Source organism: Diadema setosum, chromosome 11, assembly GCF_964275005.1.
Source record: "Diadema setosum chromosome 11, eeDiaSeto1, whole genome shotgun sequence".
NCBI classification, from domain to species: domain Eukaryota; kingdom Metazoa; phylum Echinodermata; class Echinoidea; order Diadematoida; family Diadematidae; genus Diadema; species Diadema setosum.
The window spans coordinates 24,420,971-24,442,254 of record NC_092695.1 but is presented as its reverse complement, the minus strand read 5'-3'; the positions used below and the strand labels follow the sequence as shown (position 1 = coordinate 24,442,254).

The 21,284-nt window shown below is 39.8% G+C and overlaps 1 protein-coding gene across 1 annotated transcript in view; it reads right to left on the bottom strand.

The window, feature by feature from the left end:
- Window positions 1–21,284, bottom strand: part of LOC140234645 (short transient receptor potential channel 4-like) — a 72,668-nt gene that overhangs the window by 14,645 nt on the left and 36,739 nt on the right. Inside the window, exons 2-4 of the mRNA XM_072314678.1 lie at window positions 6,641–6,863; window positions 4,331–4,338; window positions 102–111 (exon numbers count right to left, since the gene is read on the bottom strand). Of these exons, the coding sequence (XP_072170779.1) occupies window positions 102–111; window positions 4,331–4,338; window positions 6,641–6,832 (210 nt within the window). The 5' untranslated portion in view covers window positions 6,833–6,863. The remainder of the gene's footprint in view (window positions 1–101; window positions 112–4,330; window positions 4,339–6,640; window positions 6,864–21,284) is intronic.

The following is a 21,284-nucleotide window of genomic DNA, read 5'->3' as shown; positions in this document are numbered from 1 at the left end:
CTCGTCACGAGTGATTACACAAATGGATCATAGATTATTTTATACACTTGATTATTACATGCATGGATGAACACCAAAGGAGGGATGATAGTGTTTCTCACTTTCTGCTCACTTTAATTATCAAAATGCAAAGAATTGGGTCCTAGTCACCCGTTGTTCACAAGAGACGACATTATGGCCCGAATTCACGAAGGTGGTACAAATAAAACCATGGTTTAAACCATGGACAAAAACCAAGGAGCGCCAAGTGCCGCACGGAATATTTCGTTACGAAATTGGTCATTTCGTCGACAAAATGACCGTTTCGTTAACGAAATTATTATTTCGTGGACGAAATGTTCATTTAGTTACAAAATGTTATTATTTGGTTACAAAATAATCATTTCATCGACGGAATGACTGTTTTCGTAAGGAAAAATTCCATGCGACACTTGGCGCTCCATGGTTTTTGTCCATGGTTTAAACCATGTTTCATTTGTACCACCTTCATGAATTCGGGCCAATATGTTTACGACCTTATATTTGTATGCATGTCAATGTAGCCCATGTGAACTTATAGTGATGGTAACGCAACTATATATTCGTGAAAGCTTTGTGTTGTATTTGTTTGTTGGTCATTTTGACAACATGAAGATAACTATATCTTTCCTTATTTACAGGTAAATCATATCGTATTATACAGTATACACTATACCTTTATGTACAGTTATGTTGTCAATACATGTCATGTTGATATTCAGCATCATGTTATGCATAATTTTGTTTGTGTTTTGATATACAGAAATAAAGCAATAGACCAAATCAAACCAGACCAATATATGGGCTGGGAATCAATTTATTTATGTTGAGAAGTATATGGTATGAGAAAAGGAAACGAGGACGGGTGGGGGAGAGAAAGAAAGAAAAATTAAAAAAGAAATGAAAGGAAGAAAGAAAATATAGCGATTAAGATATAAAGATGGCAACCATGGCACCTAATAGGGTTACAGCTCGAAGGTTCGTTATTCCGAAGGCTCTTTAGTCCGAAGATTCGTTATTCCGAAGGTTCATTGTTCCGAATTTCATTTTCAGATTAACGAATCTTCGGAATAAAGGACCTTCGGAATAACGCCAGAAATGTTCGGATTAACAAACCCTTTTTCATTTTCGGATTAACGAACATCTAGGTACAGGGAATTTGTGTGTTTCGGATTAACGGCCCTTCGGAATAACGAACCTTCGGAATAACGAACAGCACCCCCTAATAGTACGAGGATGGTATAGGCATGCATTATATTGATATCACGAGGTGTGTAAGATATTAGTTATTGTTTTCGTTCACTATGAAAAAAAAAATACAGAAACTTACCCGCAGTTGCTGCGATCACAAATAAAAAGTGACATAAAAAAGAAGTCGGTTTAACGACAGTAACATTGTAAACCCGTTTTATGGCACACATTTTCCATCTGAGTAGAGCATTCGCTGGTAAAGAAGAAGGTGCATGTATACTTGCCATTGAAAAGTAAGAATACAAATGGAAACGAAAATAAGTGAAAACTTGGATCTGGTCTTCCATACCCGTTTTGCTGTGGAAAATTAAATTGTCTCGAAGTGCAAATTCACCAAGGGCTTTTATGAACAGCGAGGATCTTCTCATCAATAGTTTTTAAAAGTTTCTTGAAGGGGGTCGGGGGCAGTGAAATTACAGAAACGCATTTCCTCCTGTTCGAAGCTGAACCTATCAATTGAAGATGTTTCTTGACTTTAGTATACATGCTGCAATGCAACCAGTGGAAAATGATGTTGTTATACGATGGTATTATCATCAAAGTAATGTCTGTTTATCCCTAACACGGGAGTCTTTTATAGAACGGACACAACGCAATTGAAATCGAGGTAACATGCTAAACGAATCAATTCGTTTCTCTGAACACGTTCTCACAACGTTTTTTTTTTTCTTTCTTCTAAAGGTCAGGATTTTTGTTGACTCTTTGTTATGCTTAACAATCCGATTTTCCTTCCTACAAAACGTTCCAGTGACTTTGTGCTATCACTTGGACGATATTTCTCGAAGTACACCTCTGTCTAACTCTGACTTCACTTCGCCATTAGCCAGGAGACGGCCTTCTCAGAGTGTAAAGACTTTTGCATCTGTCAGGGATCTAGCCAGCTGACTTTAAATTTCATTGAGAATTATTTTGCCTGTTTAGATGCAACGTTCTTATAACACATCATGCAGCGGAGAGTAGCTACTAACTAATCGAGTTTTCGTCAGAAGGGACTGAAGTGGGAATGTTGTAGCAAACCCATGGATAACAATGACCAAGTAAGTAATCGTAAGCCAAATTTTAGTATTAAAAAAAGAATTAAAAATAGTTGAAAACACTGTTCTCCGATAAAGTTTGTGATTTAATCATACCTTTTTTTTTTCAAAAGAAATTACTTAAAATCATATCCTTTATCAAAAGCTGCAACATAATTTAAAGGGATCGTGTAACAAAGTAAAACAAAGTGGTCATGATAAAAGGTGGGAACCACCTTTATTAGGACCTCTTTGCGCTTGGACATCTCAGCCATTCCAAAAGCAATTTTCAACAAATAAACTTTTAGGTCCTCTTAGAACCGTAAGCTTTTTAATGTTTCCCCATCTGAATCCCCATCTCAGCCAACACTACCATCCCTTTAACTGCAGTCCAACCAAAAGAATTGCCAGTCGGATAGGTTGACAAGTTGACTTATTGAACTGAGTGGAGGATCCAAGTGTGAATTTGTTTTATTTGTTTTATTTTCACATATACACCAACACACAGAATACAAATACTTGGACACAAGCATGAACACACGAACGCATTATACGCATGTTTTTATCAACACCGGACGTTTGATACTTCTTGCTTTTTCTAATCTTTCAGTTGCACTACACAACAATATGGTTTATTTGATGTAGATACACTGTGAATTATATTTAGGAGTTAAAAGTGTTGAAAAGAGGCGCGAATGAAATATCTAAAAAGAGTATCGTGTGTGCGAGTTCGAGAATACAAACGTTATTTTATCACGCACGTGGGACATATTGTTATTTATGATACTGCACTATACTGCGTGACTAGATCGTAAACCAATGCGAGACGCCAATAAAAAGAAATGCATGAACGATTAAAACGCTCCTTACATTCCGGAAAACATTCATGAATAGTTAATTCGGTTGGATAGAGCTGTCATTCGAAAAAAATATGAACGACACTTAAGGGGTTTTAATTTCACAAGACATACAGACTACTGTTGAATCTGAAGACAGACTGTGATGGGGGGGGGGGAACAATATTCATTACATTGAGTCAACCTGACAGTCATTCTACAAAGCTCTGATTCTTCATAAGAGCCCAGGGGGGCATTTCACGAAGCATTTTGTCCGACAACTTTGTCGGACAAATTTGCTCTCAGCCAATCAGATGCCCAGATTTCAGTAGCTTTTAACAGTTTGTCAGACAAAATAACTGACGAAATGCTTCATGAAATGCCCCCCTGATCTGGGTTTGCTTTCGTTTCAATTTGACACACAAAAAAGAAGAAGAATGTGTTTGTTGTCGCTGTTTTGATTCACAACATTTGTCATTCGGTGTGATATTAATGTCGTATATATATATATATATATATATATATATATATATATATATATATATATATTTGTATTTATATTTATATCAATATTTATATTCATATGGGTATTTATATTTATATGTTTCATGTCTAAACTACGGGTTCCAAAATACATTTTAGGGCCACACATCCCCTCCTGTCCCATAATCTACTAGTATTTCAATCTAAGGAATTTAGAGTGGCAGCCCCTCATGCACATGCACCTGAACCTTTTGCAGTATTAAGAAAGTAAATAAAGCATAGATTTTTCCAGAGTTGTCTAGCTTTCAATCTTTTGTTTTGTCGTCAACCCCCTGTAACCTAAGCAAACATTCCTTCATAGAAAATTCAGTTTACGTTGCTCATTAAATATGGAAAGCCTGTATCGTATTTCAATCATTTGTATCACGAATACAACATTTTTACTTAGTTTCAACGCAATTATACATTTTCTTGGTAGGATTTGTTCATGATAAAGTTGCAGAAACCAATGAATGATGACATAGGCGAAACCAATTGGGACAGTGATTGTTGAACCTATTTGAAAACAAAATAATCGTTACAACAAAAATGATACCTGAGTCCGTCCGTTTTGCGTATCCTTCCTATTGTATGACAACACTTGCCACATGTTGATCCTCAGTCAAACCTCTCAAACCAACTTGTTGAGCCTTTTCATCCCTTCCCCATCACCCCACCCCTCCCCTCCACCCCTCCCCCTTCATCCGCCACGCTTATACTCTCCATTATCGCATCATCCGCAGCAAACTACCGATGCTCATTGACTCAAGCGTGTAATGTACAATTGCACGCACGTCAACAGCGTCCTTGGCCGAGAGGGGAGCCAGTCGATGCGACGAGGCATACACAAAATCAGCTGCAGAGATACACTCAATACATTGTGTATTCTCTCCACATTGCTTTTACAAAGAAAAAAAAAACCCTGACTTCCGTAGCATCAACATTTTTTAACACCACCTTGGACTCAACACATGCATGTGATCGCTTTCTTCTTCATTTTTTCTTCCTTGCCAGGAAATCTCGTTCTTTCAATTCACACACATCACTCATATCTGCAAGGTTACTTTTGAAACACGTGTAAATAATTCTAGAAAAGAGCATGAATATTCGAGGCCTCCTGTACGTATTCAATGCAGGAAGCCACGTGTGATGATAGTCTTTTATGGATGAGTGAAGTGTATTCGCGTCGATGTATTAAGACAGATTAGAGCGCAACAAAATGAATAATCGACTGTCCTTGACTCTCCTTTCCTTTGGCACAAAATGGTCCTAATGATCGTAGTTGTGCACGGTTGTAAAAACATTTAACCCATCAAGTCCCATTGATATATATAAAAGACATCTTTGGTTTGGCGCTTTATCCTTTTATCATAGTTTCTCTGCTTTATCGATAGTGTGCCCTAAGATAGAGTAAAGAAGACATTTCATCTGAGATAGTCCACATGTATAATGTAACTGATTCTCAAATTGCGTGGTAACACATTTTAGAAGATTGCTCTATCTTATTAATGCCCTAAATCATTACATGACAAATAATCTTCATTCGTCATGTTCGTTACGTTTGTATTTAATTATTATACACCCAGTTAATCACTTATGCTTCTGTTATATTTTGTTTTACTTATTTCTGTCTACCCACATCTATATTATACTACATTTTATTCGAACATTTACATTTCGCTCCATTACTGCATGTTAATCATGACATGCTCTTTGAATTCATACTAATTTGTAACTACATGCAACTTAGCTTCACTGAAACCAGTGCGTCTGTTATCATTTAATTGGCTCTATATATATATATATATATATATAAATCCTTCTTGCAGCCACCATGGCCAAAGTGCGCACGCTCCTCAACAGAGTACCCCTTATATTTTGAGAGGTAGAAATTTCAGTAGGTAGACTACTTCAATTGTCCTGTGTGTTATGTACTGAGAGCTGCTGGGCACAGCTAGTATGCTTTAAAAAAAAAAATCAAAAATCTTTCCTTTTTTTCTTCTTTCTTTCACTTCTCCTGCATCAGCTCCACTTCCTGGTATAAAAAACAACAACAACAAACTGTTCTTTCGAATTAAAAACATCAAGACATCAAGAGCATCCTTCTTCCACGCATTTTCATTACTGTACATGTCAAGGCCAAGTATTCTTCGTCTTCCTTGTATAGAGAGCGCGAGTGGCGACGATTTCGATCTTCTTGTCTCTCATCTCGAGAAGTCGTTTCCTGCTAAGTATACTTCGATCTGCTCAGAAGGTTTCTAATTTGTTTGCTTCATCTGTCCATGTAATTATCATATTCCTCAAAAAGATAGCCCTTCAATAGCTGCATCATGTATATGGTATAACGCGACCAAGCTGCACTTCAGCAAGCCACTTATGGATACAGGAAAATGCAATATACGCTTAGCCTCGCTGTGATAAAAAGGGTGATACTTCGATCGAGCGCTTCCAGCATTTGTAATTTTTATTCCCCGTAATTTCTGTAATCCGTCCACCTACATATTCCTTGATCACATACTGTTGATATCGCCTCCAAGATGGTGGATGAAGACTAGTTGATAGTAGCGGAGTAAATTGATTTGATGTTGAAACACCGCTTCTTGAGACGCCTATGCGTTCAACTTTCCAATCTCGATTCTGTCATGTATGTATTCTCTCTTAAGTCATCATTTACACTTTTAGGATCCTAAAGGTTGCGTGAGTTACGAGCATGGTAATTATGATTAGAGCTGCAATCTATATTGTGCCATAAAAATGTCCATGAAATAAAATGAAATGATCCAGGCGCACTTGAAGATGGAAGGATAGAGATAAGATGAAGGAACGGGCGTGGACAGGGCGTATGGTTATTGTAAGCCTTAAACATTGAAAGATATGCTCCAAATATGAACTTTTAGTCTGGGCTTGCCACGACTGGGATATGGATAACGTGAGGGGAGGGGGAGGGGGGAGAGGTAAGGTGTTCGGAAAATCGTTGAAAAATTTCCGTCAAACTTTCACATTTACCTTGCAGTTGATGTTGATGTTGAAGTAGATTTCAGCTTCCTCTAATGCATGTCTGACGCTGGTGTAGTCTCCCCGCTCCACTGCCAGTAGGTACTGCTTCTCGGCCGGTGAGAGAGGGACCTCCTTCCGGACGATATTGAGCGGGATACGGTCGCTCAAGGAATCCACGTGGTAAAACTTCGGCATGATGAAGCTTCGCTGCCGAAGCCCATCACTACTGCAAAGACGATAGAGATAAAGATAAAGATAAAGATAGCTGTTAACTGTCTTCATTCAGTCATCACTTTTCTTGTTATGGGAGTAGAAAGCATGTCATTCATCATTCAAACACACTTTTGTTTTCATTCGTAAGCGTTCATGATGTGCAACGTGCTATGCATAATGAAGTGACTTCTTGTTTACCGTTTTCAAGAAGAAGCAGTAAGTCAAACCGAATTAAACAAATCAATATGGGTGCCAAGGGATCAAGAAGTCGCCCCCATATCTTTATTCCTTCCGAATGGTTCATATACACGTCACGAACTCAAGTGTCAGTTCTTTCATCTCCAGCTCCTCCCAATACAAGATATACAATCTATTCTCAGTCTGGCCTTGGCGTTCCCAAAATCTGAATCGGAAAAACAAACCAATAAAGAATCCACAAAAATAACAGCAACAAAAACCCACGTGGTTTCCGCAATTCTTCTTCCTGTGAAGTCGAATTCAGTGACATCACTCTCTCGTACGGACACAATTAGTGGTGGGCCACAGAGCTTCAAAACATGGTACTCATCTGAGAAGTCACGCCTCTCCGAACCGTGCCCCAATTTAAGGCCTTTCTATTTTTGTGCCACTTCGGAGTGCTTCCTTATATGTATTTCTTAAGCTCTCTTACGTGACAAAATTTCTTCCTCGACTTTGTACGGTGTGGGCGAGAGATTTGCAGCAATTTCCCTATCATTATCACGTTCTTCTTCCTCCTACTCTTCTGCTTCGTCTTCTTCTTGAACTTGTTTTTGCATGATTGTGTCTTCAACGATGATATACACTCATCTGTCTCTTTTGTACCCCCTCCCCAATCCGCCAGACATAACTCTTATCATAGACCTTAATTGATTCTGCTATCCCGAGACCACTCGTACCATGAGAAGCCGGGATTGTGATGCTGCATGCACCATTCGATCTCAAATTGGGGTTATGGGGATGGGTGAATGAGTGGGAAGGGAGATGGTTCAAAGAATGTCAAGGGCTGAATGACGATAGGAAACGGTGAACAGAAGTCACTTGGCGATCCCAGCGAAATTACAAGCGGACATTCGCACAGCTTGCTCGCAGCTCGAGATATACATGTTTGCAAGGTACTTGACACCTGCGACTTTGCGGAGAGATCAGTACTTCAATCACGGAGTATGTGAGCGAGAGAAAATTTGATGGGGGGAAATAATCTTTCTTCTCTTACACCTGACAAGCATACCTCCCTTCTTCTTCTTCTTCTTCTTCTTCTTCTTTTAACATGAGAGCTCGCAACATCATCTGGCTCATCTTCTTTCCCTCTGAATGGTCGTATCAGATTTTAGGGTTGAGGTTTTCTGTCCCAAATCAGATTGTGAATGAGCCGAAAGTCACGGGCAGAGATTTCACTCGTGACAATCTATCGCGTTGCGGCATAGAGAGAGAGAGAGAGAGAGAGAGAGAGACAGTTGAGAAGCACAAATTGGCTTGCGGCAGATTGCAAGTACATCAACTCGTTGCAAGATGTTTCTCTTTGGTTAACTTTTGATTCCGTCCCATCTCTCTCTGCCTCACCATCTCTCTGTCTTTCTCAATTCATTTTACAATCTGCCTCCTTTCCTCTCTATCTTCCTCGTCTCGCTATCTCTTTTCTCTTGTCAGTTAAAGCGGATGATGAGGTTAGACGAAACAAATTGCGCATACAGTCAGATCATGAGATGGTATACCTCCTCGTACTGAACTGGGAATAAATGAGCTACATGGCACTGCGACCGAGGAGGTTCATTACTTTGCAAGATCATGGCCATATCCGGGGGTAACGTAAATTCTTACGACAGCTGAGAGAGCTACCTGTCGCCGAGTAGGGCCTTTACTTTCATTTCATTCCACAAAACATTTTATAAAAAGTAATGGAATCTCATTTTTCCCCCGAAGTGCCTTGAAAACATGAACGAATGCCTTTATCAATGCGCGCATGAAGTGTGTGTGTTCGTTATAATGTATGTGTTGCATTTCCGAGCAGTAAAACAAGACTGGACAGTCAGCACATGATGCAAAGTGGATATGTCAGTTCCCGCGCGCCTCTGTTTTTTTTTTTTTTTTCCATTCCGCGAGAAGGGATGTCCGTTAAGGTTACCACTCACAGATCGAGTTCGTAACGCGCGCGCAATCAGTGCAGAGCCGTAAAGAGAAAAATCATGGAATCAGTGCGGAAAGGCAAAATTGATGATTATATTAAAGGTTCAGCGCTATCCTTTCCCCCATACTTGTCAACAATGTCGTTAGAAAGCCACTGCAGAAAAGCAGAAAAGATTTCCTTCAAGTCTGCATCGAAAACAGGTTGTGCAGAGATGGCGGTAGTTCGTTTTACCCACAAAAAAAAAATAAAAAAAAAAATCTCTCCCATTATCAATTCACTCATGGCGATGTCCACGCGTAAATTTACAAAATTTGCTCGACGAATCCCCAAAGGCTATTCATCGAATAGAGCGCACGATCTGCATCACTATATAGTATAGTTTCCTAACCTTCATCAGCAATTCATACAACGGCAGGCCTGGCAGAATGTGTGAGGTGTAATCTAATAGGGCACTTCATGAAATAAACATGATTACATCAGTCGATATCGATGACCACATCTAGCGTTATACATGAACATCACTTATCACACCGTAAACTGTGCAAATAATGAAATCATGGTGTATACATGAATGAAGTCGGCCATTTTGGAATTCTGTGTGGCCATCATAATTCATATATAGGTCTACTTTGCGATTATAATTGATATGACAACATTCATACTCTTCATACATGTTAGTTGTGATCTAATTTCGCGGTTCTTTCCATTTATTCATTGTGTATCGATTCCTCTCGGTCTCTCTCTCTCTCTCTCTCTCTTCCTTTCACACACACACACACACACACACACACACACACCCTCTCCCCCTCCACTCTCTCTCTCTTCAGTACTCACAAATTGCTGTCGTGTATTACAAACGTCTAAACAGCCCCTCGAACCTTGGCATGGATGAAAGTGGCAATTTCATCTGTATTAGGCCTATACCTGCTTCTACCACTTGCTAAGATATACACAAAGGTGTGATACTGCTCTTGACAGGCTAAATATACATTACACATCTCTTTGCTTCTACGTTCTTCGTATTTCAAACTATCCTGTGATTCCCAATTGGTTTAAATTTCATCAAATTACGTCGAATCACATATATGCAACTTCATCACATGATTTTGCAATGGAAACAAAAAAAAAAGTGCTTAGAGAGCGCCAACCTCCTCCTATGCCGCATGTTCATCACCACCAGAGAACTCTGCACTTGCATCCTTTAAGAAAATAAAATACAACGAAAAATTCCTAGATCGGAATCAAGATTCGGAAAACAACTGTATTAACTACTGAGTAATCGCTTGTTCCTTATACATGTACCACGTAACGGACTTACTTGTCTGACTAAATTTATCGAATTTCGTTCACGACTTTTTCTTTCGAGTAGAATTGCTAACAGACAGACGAACAAGCAAACACTTATAGCAAAAACGTATAACCTCCTTTTCGGAGGCAATCACAACGGGGCGAGTCTAGTCAGCATACGCCCGTCCTCGTTGGTGTAATGGACGGCAACGTTGACGGAAATATAGTTAGTTTTAAAGGTACAAGAGCACGCAAATGGTCTCTCTTTTATACTTCATGAATTTTTCGACTACTTTTTTTTTTCTAAGAAACCTAGCTGAATCCCGCACGGACTGTTCATTGTATTAAAAAGTGAAACGAATTCAATAACAATTGCGGATAGTTGATATCTTCATTAGATCGCAGGGCCAATCATGACACGGGGAATTCAATTCTATGTGTCCCTTGCTATTCGATTATAGCTTTGGCAATAATGAATTCAAACGGCGCAGTCAGGAGTGCGGTTCCGTGGGAGTCTTGGAGAATTTATTCGAATGACAGCGTCGCCTGCGACAGACGGTTTCCGTGAACCGGCATATCATGAGAGGTCCCTGCGTGGGGAGACGATGGGGGAAGAGCCGCGCGTGAGGTGCAATAAGGACTATCAGCAATTGATCAACAAGGTCTGTCCGGGATGTCCGTTGGGAGATTGAAAAGGACGTGGGATGATCTCCTGTGTTCTTCAGCACTCCTCGCTCCTGCTCTCCTCTCGCCATCTATCTATCTATCTATCTATCTATCTATCTATCTATCCATCTATCGCTTTATCTATCTGTCTGTCTATCTATTCATATATCTGTTTATCTATTACCTACATACTTATCTATCTATATATCAATTTATATCTATCTATCTGTCTATCTATCCATCTATGCATCCATCAATCTATAATATATTTATGTCTATCTTCATCTATCTATGCATCCATCTATCCACACTCTGCTTATCCTCTACAGACTTGATTGACACGCAAAATAATCTGTGGGCAAGGGACGCAAGATAAACTTATGTGACTTTCAGACGGACATCGAAGTAATGTATGCGCAATGTGCGCCGAGATGAAATTCAATACAAAAAAATAGTGATGATAATAGTAAAAAATCTGCTTATCAAAATGTCATTTTTTTACGGAAGTCGAATATTACGAGAATAAAGTGTATGCAGAATAGCTCGTGTAAAGCGACAACCACGAATTTTCCTTTTATTGGTAAATTGACAAAATATCAAAATGTGCATGTACATGAATATATCACAAAGAGCACACTGGAGTTTAAAAACAAAGTGCGCGGAGATATATCCGATTCCTTTAGGTATAACAGTTCACAGCAAGTGCAAAATATAATCAGGGGGGTAAGACGGTAGTTTCGTCTCACCTCTCTGATATAATGCACTCAGCCTAGAATATTGCAGTGGCTACTGTGGTAATTGCAGTTTTGATGACTTGCAATGACCGCAGTCCTCTTCGTGATTCCCACCCCCCCCCCTTCCTTCGCCCCCTCCTTAATCGGGAACGTAAGAATTTACAGCCAACCTCTACTGTGTGCTTCTGCCAGGGAGAAAGAGAGAAGAGAAAGAGAGAGAGAGGGGGGGGGGGGCGGGGAGAAAGAGGGAGAGATGAAGTGAGTGGCGCCCTCCTAAGTTTCATATCATTCTTTACAGACGTAGACGGCTGTATAGGGATCTGAGTTGAGCAACATAAACGCGTCTGCTATCAAATCATTCCGAAAGTCCCTCAACAGAAGAAAAAAAAAATAACAGATTTCCTTTGATAGTCCATCTCTTTTTCCCCAACAAGATACACATAATCATGTCAAAGAGAAAGAAGTGTAATGCAGAGAAGAGGGTTCCATCTGAAAATGAAGCTACGGTCCTCTACTTTAGTGTCGTTGCTCTTTAGAAGTGCGAAGGTCACACTAAAGTGAGAAGTTGTGCCTGCCTGTTTGACTGAACTCCTTTCCACTCTATACTCCCTCGATGCTATGCAAATGAAGGACTAAGCCTCCTAATGGATCACCCATGTCTATTTGTAGGCATGTATACAGAGAATGTCCCACGACCTGGAGCCGGTGCGTTCAACACGTGGTAAAAGAATAAAAAAGCAGAAAGAAAAAAAAACACACCACCTCGCTTGCTTGGTTTCTAACAGACGATAAGCTTCTAAAAGCTGCTCAGATTTAATGCTGATATCTTTAAATCTTTTGTACTGACTGAAAATTTCCCAGGTGTACGAACAAAGCAGGACACACAAAAAGAAACCCCTAACTCTTCTTAATTTTCACGGGGGTCAATTTGAAATGACTCAACGTTGAAAGTTTTCGAACTGACGAGATTGCTGACTTTGTGTCACTTGTATCATCAAACCGAAACGCAGATGAGAAATCGTTATGGCGTCTTGAGCTTGACTTTTCCTCTTGATTATCGCCCTGTCCGGGGTGGTATGAATTATATGACATTGTCCGTTTGCTCATTGGCATCTAGGACATCCAGCGTGTCTGGACTGACCATTAAAAACACCTAATACATCCTAACATTCACGTTTTCAATTGCTATTTTCATTATGCTTACCCTTTGATGGTAACGAAAAGGAGTGGACGCCATATATTTTGTTCACTTCATTGGCATTTCTGTGTAGCGGCCTACCTACCCATATCACCTGGCGACATTATATTTTTTCTACAATTGAACATGTTGAATGAGACATATATTATTATAACTGAGATGTCTGTGATAAGGACACGTTTAAGTAAACTGCCGCTGTCCTGTTTTCGTGCATTGAATGGCAGTTAATGTACATCAACCGCTGAAGGCATGTTTATCATGTGATCATTATGACGCAGACATTTTGGCGTATACATTGAGAAAGATGACAGAGTTGCTATACCATCAGTCCAAGAGATGCAATGACCTGCCGACATGTCTTAATATGCTGAGTGTACACTTGTAATATTATGATCGTTCGATGTGTGTGTGTATTACGTTTGCACACACACGAACATGGCCGAATCTTTCACGTCAAGGCTATCTGACTGTCTATGAGACGAAATCAAATGTGTTTACTTTTGATAGATTGATTGACTCTGCTTCCGTCCAGCCATATACTACTGCAATCGGCAGCCTGTGACGGGGGGGGGGGGGGGGGAGGGGAGGAGAAATACGTGCTCGTCAAACTTCTGAAATGCTCAAAATGACTTTTTGATCAATAGTACGAGCAATTACGGATAGTGCATTACGCATAATTTTGAGCGTTTTGAAAATTTCCGCGAGTGAGCGTCATGTAAAACCCCAAGTGTCATAGTGTGTATGTGTGTTTTTCACATGCTCTTCTTAATTTACAGTTACAAAGCTGATCATACCGACACACATCCACACGCGATCTCCCTCTTCTTCTTCTTCTTTGTATCTAAGGAACTGTTTGTCTGAACGTGCTCATATTATTAATGTTCTCTTAGATTTGACCAGCTAGCTAGAGAAACATCATCTCAAGGTAGCTTCAACTATATGAATCACCTTTTTCGTCATGCAAATGAAAGTCAAAATTGATGTCCCATTTCCCCATCGATTCTGTTTATTTTGATAAATAGCATGATTTCAAAATGTTCCATTTTGCTTCGTGCTTCCTTAGTTTCAAAGCCGCCCATCATCAGCGGACCAATGTCGGAACGTGTGTATCACATAGCTCTAGTCTGAGTGACAAGTTCATGCCTGGTTTGGTTTTTGAGCTTGTTTTTCACTGCAAAGCTGACTGAAATAGGGACCTATACAGAGTTCTCTTGTAGATCCTGTGCAGTACATCCGGGCCCCACATTTCTGAGGAGGAAAGGTCGGGCTCGGTTTCACTAACCGCTCCGATGAACTTCCGGTTTAAAGAGCGACACCACTCGGTCGTCAGCGATAGCATCGTTGACGGTTGGGCAAAAACGCAGAACACTTTCTCTTTCCCGCTTTCTATCTGTCCCACTCGCTCTCTTTCTATCTTTCTCTCTCTCTCGAAATGCCCGCCACGGTATGCCATAGCTATTGGTAGTGTCAAATTGTCGACCTGTTTGCTCACAGATCCAATCTGGGTAATGGTCTATACCATCTAATCGTCCATTATCCTGATGATCACGTGACCTGACACTATTGTAGCCCTGTAGCCACAACGGCAGGTTCTCACAGAGTATATTGGTTTTGAGCAAGGTATCACTTACCAGAGCTTGATGATCTATCAGCGAAAAGGTTGTTTGTTTGTTTGTCTTTTTGTCTAATGACGATTTGAGATGCACTGGAGTAAGATACACAAGACGATTAGAGTGACCGTTACAAGGCATCTGGTAGCAAGTCCACACTTTGTCATTAAAATGAAAATGAAACTAATGCCTGCAAAGGATGAGAACTTGTTGTAAGCGTTTCCTCCAAAGGGATTGGTAAAGGCAGTGAAAATGAGATAAAGATAAATGCATCGTCGTTACGATCATAAATGCAGGAACACGAGGAAAATGTCACCTCCCTAATAAATGTATCCCATAATAAGTATTGTGCAGTCATGTATGCGGATACATTGCTGTGGGCGCGCCCGTGATACACACGTGCAGCTATTGCTATCGTTCGGATGAAATAGAAGCCTTTTTGCGCGACAAGTGCTCTTGGCATTTTAGAATATCTGTGATGCAGGTTGCTTTTTTTCCCTCTATCTATTGCACACTGCTCTATGCAGAGTCGTAACATGGCAGTTACTAGTACTGTATAAGGCTTTACCATTCATAAAATGTCATAAGTCACGGAACATCTATTCGAAACAGAAGTCAGCAGTTGTCACATAAGAAAGTTAGAGCAATGCGAAACTAATGACACGGGGATCAATGCAAGCATTGCAAAAAAAAAAAAAAGAAGAAGAAGAAGAAAAGCGGGCAACATGAAAGTTTGCAGTTTTCCCTTGCTAAGGACCTTTTAAACACTTGCTTCATGCTATGTCCGCAGTAGAACTGGGAGTCCACAGATTCGTTTAATTTCTCTATGCGCGTAACAATCGATGCATAGTCGTTAAACCCCGCCTGCCATTACAAGCAGCAATTTATTCTTATCCTTTTCTGTGAATTAAAAAGACAATAAATCTTCATTGACACTGAATATTTAGCAGCTCAGCGGGGAAATCGAGAGAGGAAAAAAATCATGTAAAAGATCAAAATCATTCCGTACATGCCCCTGAATCACAGAGAATGCATAAGATTATCAATTGGCCACAGACCGCAGTTGAACTATAGACACCCCTTGGGATTCTCTTCCAGCTACTTACTAATGATGCCTAGAAGAACGGAAGAAACCAGGCAAATTATCATCCGCGTGTTTGTGGGTAGAGGCTTCTTGGTATTCCACAATTGGCGCTCCACTAACTGGTGGTATGAAGTGATGTCACAGACGATAATTTGTAGGCAGCAAGTTTACCGCGAAATTTGGCGGGAAGCCTATCATTGCAGCGTGATCAATATCCGCACAACTTTTGTCCATGTCCCATACATTTAGTTTGCAGGAATTACTTTCTATTTTCCCCCGCAGTTCGCTGGAATAGTGCCGAACAATCCGGACACACTAAGGTCACGTCATGAAGGATGTTTTGGGGATCTTTTTTTTTTTAATCTTATCCTCTTGCAAATATTCTCATGATGGCTCCACTGAAGATGCGTGATACATTTCGATATCTTTTGAATCTCGGTAAGAAGTCAATATGGCAATATTGCAATGTTCGACGTCGCCTTGTTCTAAGCAATTCCTGTCAAAAAACTACCAGTATTTTACCAAGCTACAACGATGTCAACTGCAGATATGTCTTCATCAGTTGACTGTGCCTTCCTTTATCTAAATTCATAATTGAATGATTATCATTCGTCTACACGATTAGCTGTTCACATATTCATTTACCAGAAATCTTAAAGCTGATTATAAGTCGTTTCGAGATCTTTTGCTGAAGACGCTTTACCCAGGGTAAATCAGACTATGAAAATTGTGGTAAAGGACGTACATTGCATAGCATTACAATTCATGATTTTAAATGATTCGCTACCTTATTCAGCTTTCTAATTGGGAGGATATATCTTTTTTTCCCTTTTTTAAACAGAAAAAATCAGTGGGGAAAAAAAGAACAACTGATGACTGAAATATACAATGCACACAAGTGGTAATTAACATTTTGAAATTTACTTAGAAATATGGATTTATTGTAATATTGAAATTGAAGTTTTCGAGGCATTGACATTATTGTCACAATTTTGACATTTTAAGTACTCATGTTTAGGCTATGTTCTCTTTCTCTGGGGCACAAAGTGCGATGATTTTTCTCTTCCGTTTGTTTTTCATCATCTATTCGTATTTCTTCGAGCATTTTCATGACTTCGGTAAACCAAATCATTTACACGTATAGATGTCGATACGTATAGATTGAGAACATTTTCTGAAATGTCAGATTATCTTGACTTGAAATTTAGTATTTTTGTGTGATTATCACCATTACTTTTTGGTTACAGAGCTACTTTCATGAACAGTCCAACATTTTGATTATCTTGACATGAACTGCTAAACGGAAAATGTAGATAGGTAGGAACTTACGTCGGCAGAAAAAGAAAGTAGCACAACTATCTTAACATAGACTGAACTTAAAACAACGGGAAAAAGCTTAAACTTACTTTATACTACATTGGATGTCGGCAAAAACTAGGAAACGTCTTGTTATGACGGATGGGAGTCCAAATCGAATTTAAATTCGATCAGCAAGAATGTTATTCAATCAGGAATGCCTCACGTTGCCGGCACATTTTGTCATGACGTCTACGACAACCCCTATATCTTTCAATTTTAGCTATCTTTTAAGGACTGGTGTTTCAGCGGCGGGGCCGAAATTAGAGGAGAACCTTGGAAGGTAACCTTGCTGTCAGGTATTCTAGACATACTCACGTGACATCCACTCATTTACTTGAGTGATTATTCTGATGATATTCGAAATGCCTTGAGGGGAACGCACAAGTCTTTGTTGTTTTAGATTTCAACTAACCATGAACCCCCGTGCATAACGCCAGGCATTGAGAATATTGTTAATATTACATTACTCTTAGTTATCTTGGCTGCTTAATGTTAAACCTTGTGTACGTCACCAGTCCGACACTCACGAATCATACAGCCCACGAGTCATGCGACCCATGAGTTAGACACTAAGCAAACAAGGCCAAAGAGACCGACACATGAAGCCTCATTGTATCTGTCGAACTAGTGGTCCTCATTTACCTATAGTGTCGAACTCATGGGCTGTATAACTCGTGGGCAGCATGACTCATGGACCTTTTTTAAATGTAGATCTTGTGACCTGTGGTGACTCGTGGGTGTCGTGGGATGACCCCGTTAAAGGGGATGGCTAGTAACTGATCAGTGGGAATCAGTGGGAATGCTTGGGGATGATTGTTCCAATCCTTGTGGGATTCATTTAAGAGTACTTTATATATCTATTGTTGTGTGAAAATGATTTACTTCAGAATGGTCTCATATTCAAGTAATGTGCAGGTTAATGCCCCGTCACTGTACAGGCATGCTAACCTGGAAACATTAGTTACTAGTCATCCCCTTTAAACCTGTTCCACGAGTAATGATGTCGGATAGACAGAAAGACAGGCAGACAGACAGATATAGATAGAATGAGACAATCAGACAGACAGCAAAAGACCGATCTAGTAGGAATTACGTGGTTATGATTAACGATCATTGATATCAGAGCTCCGAGACACCAGGAAGTGCTAGATCACCGGGAACCACAACGCAATTCTGGGAAGGCTGAACAAAGCAAAACAAGATTTCCGCGGGAAGAGAATAGAACTCTAGCAGACAACCTCTCTACACGCCAGTGAGTCAGAAAAATAGGAAGCGGCAGAAATGAGCTGGCTAATCAGTCTTTGCGGGTCAAAGACTTCCAAGTGATGTAACGAACACTATAACAAGACAAAAATGCCATGAGGGACCCCTATAAGAATTTACCTTTCCAAACTTCCTTGCATTTAACTTGATATCTTCCTGACACGCAAAATATTTCACGATGACAGCAAACCGTATAAACCGCCATACTCCAAAAGTATCCCATATATATGTGAGTAAAGGTGACTCTATCCCAGGCTCTATCCGCATACATGGGTCCCGATGTCCATGACATCCGTGTCATCGCTGATTTAAGAGATGAGTTTTTGCTCACGCCGAAGGGTTCGGGGGAATTACGAGAATTCTCCCGTCTCCGTCCATCAAACCGTTGTCGGTAGGGACATCCAAACGCACGCTCACGTCCAGCAAACAGTACGAGCATTATTAATCAGTATCATGTATGTCACGCGGCTTTGGTGTTGATCCAAGAGAAGGGGGAGAAAAAAGAAACTTTAAGGAACCACGACTTTAGAATTGCCATGACCTCAATTTAGTTATCATATCTCATTCATTTTTCACTGTATAAAATATGTGATGACGATAACATATTTATATTCGAATTTATATTAAGGTTTAGATTTACAATCATATCTATATTCATATTCATTTCTGTATTTGTATTCATATCTACGTTTAAATCACTACATATCATTGATATTTACATGACAAGTACAGCAAATCTTCATGTCTCGTGGAGGCATTCACATGCTACACAGAAGTTGAGCGCATATTACCTCTTATTTCAAAAGTGTCCTAAAACTGTCATTCACGCTCTCCACCATCAATCCACTCAAAAGCCCCATATCCCAATTAAACTCCCAACCTCTTCGCTACTCCCCCTCTCTATTTCTCTCTCTCTCTCTCACACACACACACACACACACACACACATATATTCCCTCTTTTTCTTCCCCTCTCTCTCTCTCTCTCTCTCCTGTTTTATTATTTCGTAGAACCAATTTCTGCGCCTTTTCTTTCGAATGAACCGAGTGCTATATAAGAGAAAAGAGGTACGGATCGAACCTCAAGTACGACACGGCATTTCGACTCATCCCTATACTTTCGAGATTCGCCGAAAATTGTGCGCTTGCACGTCTAAAGACGCTTCCCAAATTTGATTCTTGATTTTTTTCCTACACGGATCGCCTCCCCCTCGTGATGCGTGATGATGCTTTCAGTTTCCCCCGTCGATCCCATGTCTCCCGCCATTTTCTCTTGAGATCGCTAATAGTCATTCCTAAAGTCTTTCACTGACTCCTTTCAATCGCCTCAGTGATTGCATCGGACACATCCGGGAACTTACTGCGCGCATCGCACTAGTGTACCAGTAGTTAAAAGAACTATGAATGCTAATGCATGTGGACTTGTGTTGATTCATGATACCCTCATTATCACCTATGTGGCCAAATGAATAACAGAGCATGTGTATGTCCTTTATCTTATAATAATTCTCTTATTATTTTTCTTCAGTTTGTTTGGATAGTCCCGCAAATAATCCTTCCAGACCACTTCTACAAGTGACATCATCTGTCAATTATTGTTAAAGTACAGGTACTGTACTAATAATATTATCGTTAACAAAAGACAAGCAAATAATCCTTCCAGACCACTTCTACAAGTGAAATCATCTGTCAATTATTGTTAAAGTACAGGTACTGTACTAATAATATTATCGTTAACAAAAGACAATGGAATGCACCTCTCCCTACGCTAAGCATCACTTGCATATGTCCATATTACTAATACGATTAACAAAAGACATTGAAAGTCATGCCAAGACTTTTATTAATCAGATTAGTACTGAAGCAAGAATTGAAAAGAAAAAATAAAAGGTAGAAATATTATTATAAGATATATGGCACATACTTGGACATTCTTTTTATCGCATAAGTGGTGATCAGGGTATTATGAATCAATGCAAGCAAACATATGCTTTTACATCTCACAATTCTTTTAAAGTCGAGGAACACCGCAATGTGTTCTGCGTTAGGTTTGGCACACCCCAATTTTCAAAGTGCTATTACTTGAAACTTATCTTATTCTTGAGTGTATGGATACAAATTACATAAATTCTGTCGCATAAGAAAATGCTGGAATATTACATCATGACAATTTAATTAGAAATATATCCGTCAGTGACTATGCATGGATTTCTTGTTGATTTTGTTCTGGAAAATTTGTTGTTATAAAGCAATGTTTGAATGAATAATACTTTCATGTGATGTTATTTTTTTCACACGGCTTAAGTAGGGCCTACATCCTTTCAAGATTGCCCTTGGCAATGCAGAAATGTAACTTACGTGCTAGCTATTAGGTATCCATAGACGACACATCTGTTCCTTCTCTTCTGTTGCAACCGTTTCGTTCAGTCAGCTACTCATTTTGATCCTTGGCGGAATTTTCGCAAGTTAATGCAAGGCGATAATGCAATACAAGTACCGCTTCCGAGATTGCTATCATTAGTATTTGTAAGCCCCGACAAGTAGCCATGTAAACTAGTCAGTATTGCCTGGAGGCAATAGTCTATACCGTCCATACATTTGGGGCTCAGTATGGTTTGACCAATACGATTTTCCCCTAACTTGTGGCGCATAATACGAGGTCAAAATTCTCTCCCTCGTCACCATATGCTCTCGCAGTAAATCGTGCTATCAACGCATTCGGTGAAATTTATAGAGGCCCCCATTATGTTAATTGCAACCCAATCGCAATCGGACTGTTGATTTAATTCTCTGTGCAAAGGTTCAATCAATCCATTTTTTTTTAATCTTGACACACACAGGATGTGAATATAGCGTTATCGGAATGGTGCAGTCATTTTCCGATTTTCGGCACATTGACGTGCCCAAGACGTGAGTTGACTGGTCATACTGGACGTGTGAAGCATTATGGTCGATGTGTATGAACTATCAGAGGGAAAGTGTATCAGACACCTCGACTGAGTAGGGCAGAAGGCCTAACGTAGATCACTGATGAACAAAAATAATCGCATCATGTATAAGCTTACTTTATAAAGTCAATTTCAGTCAC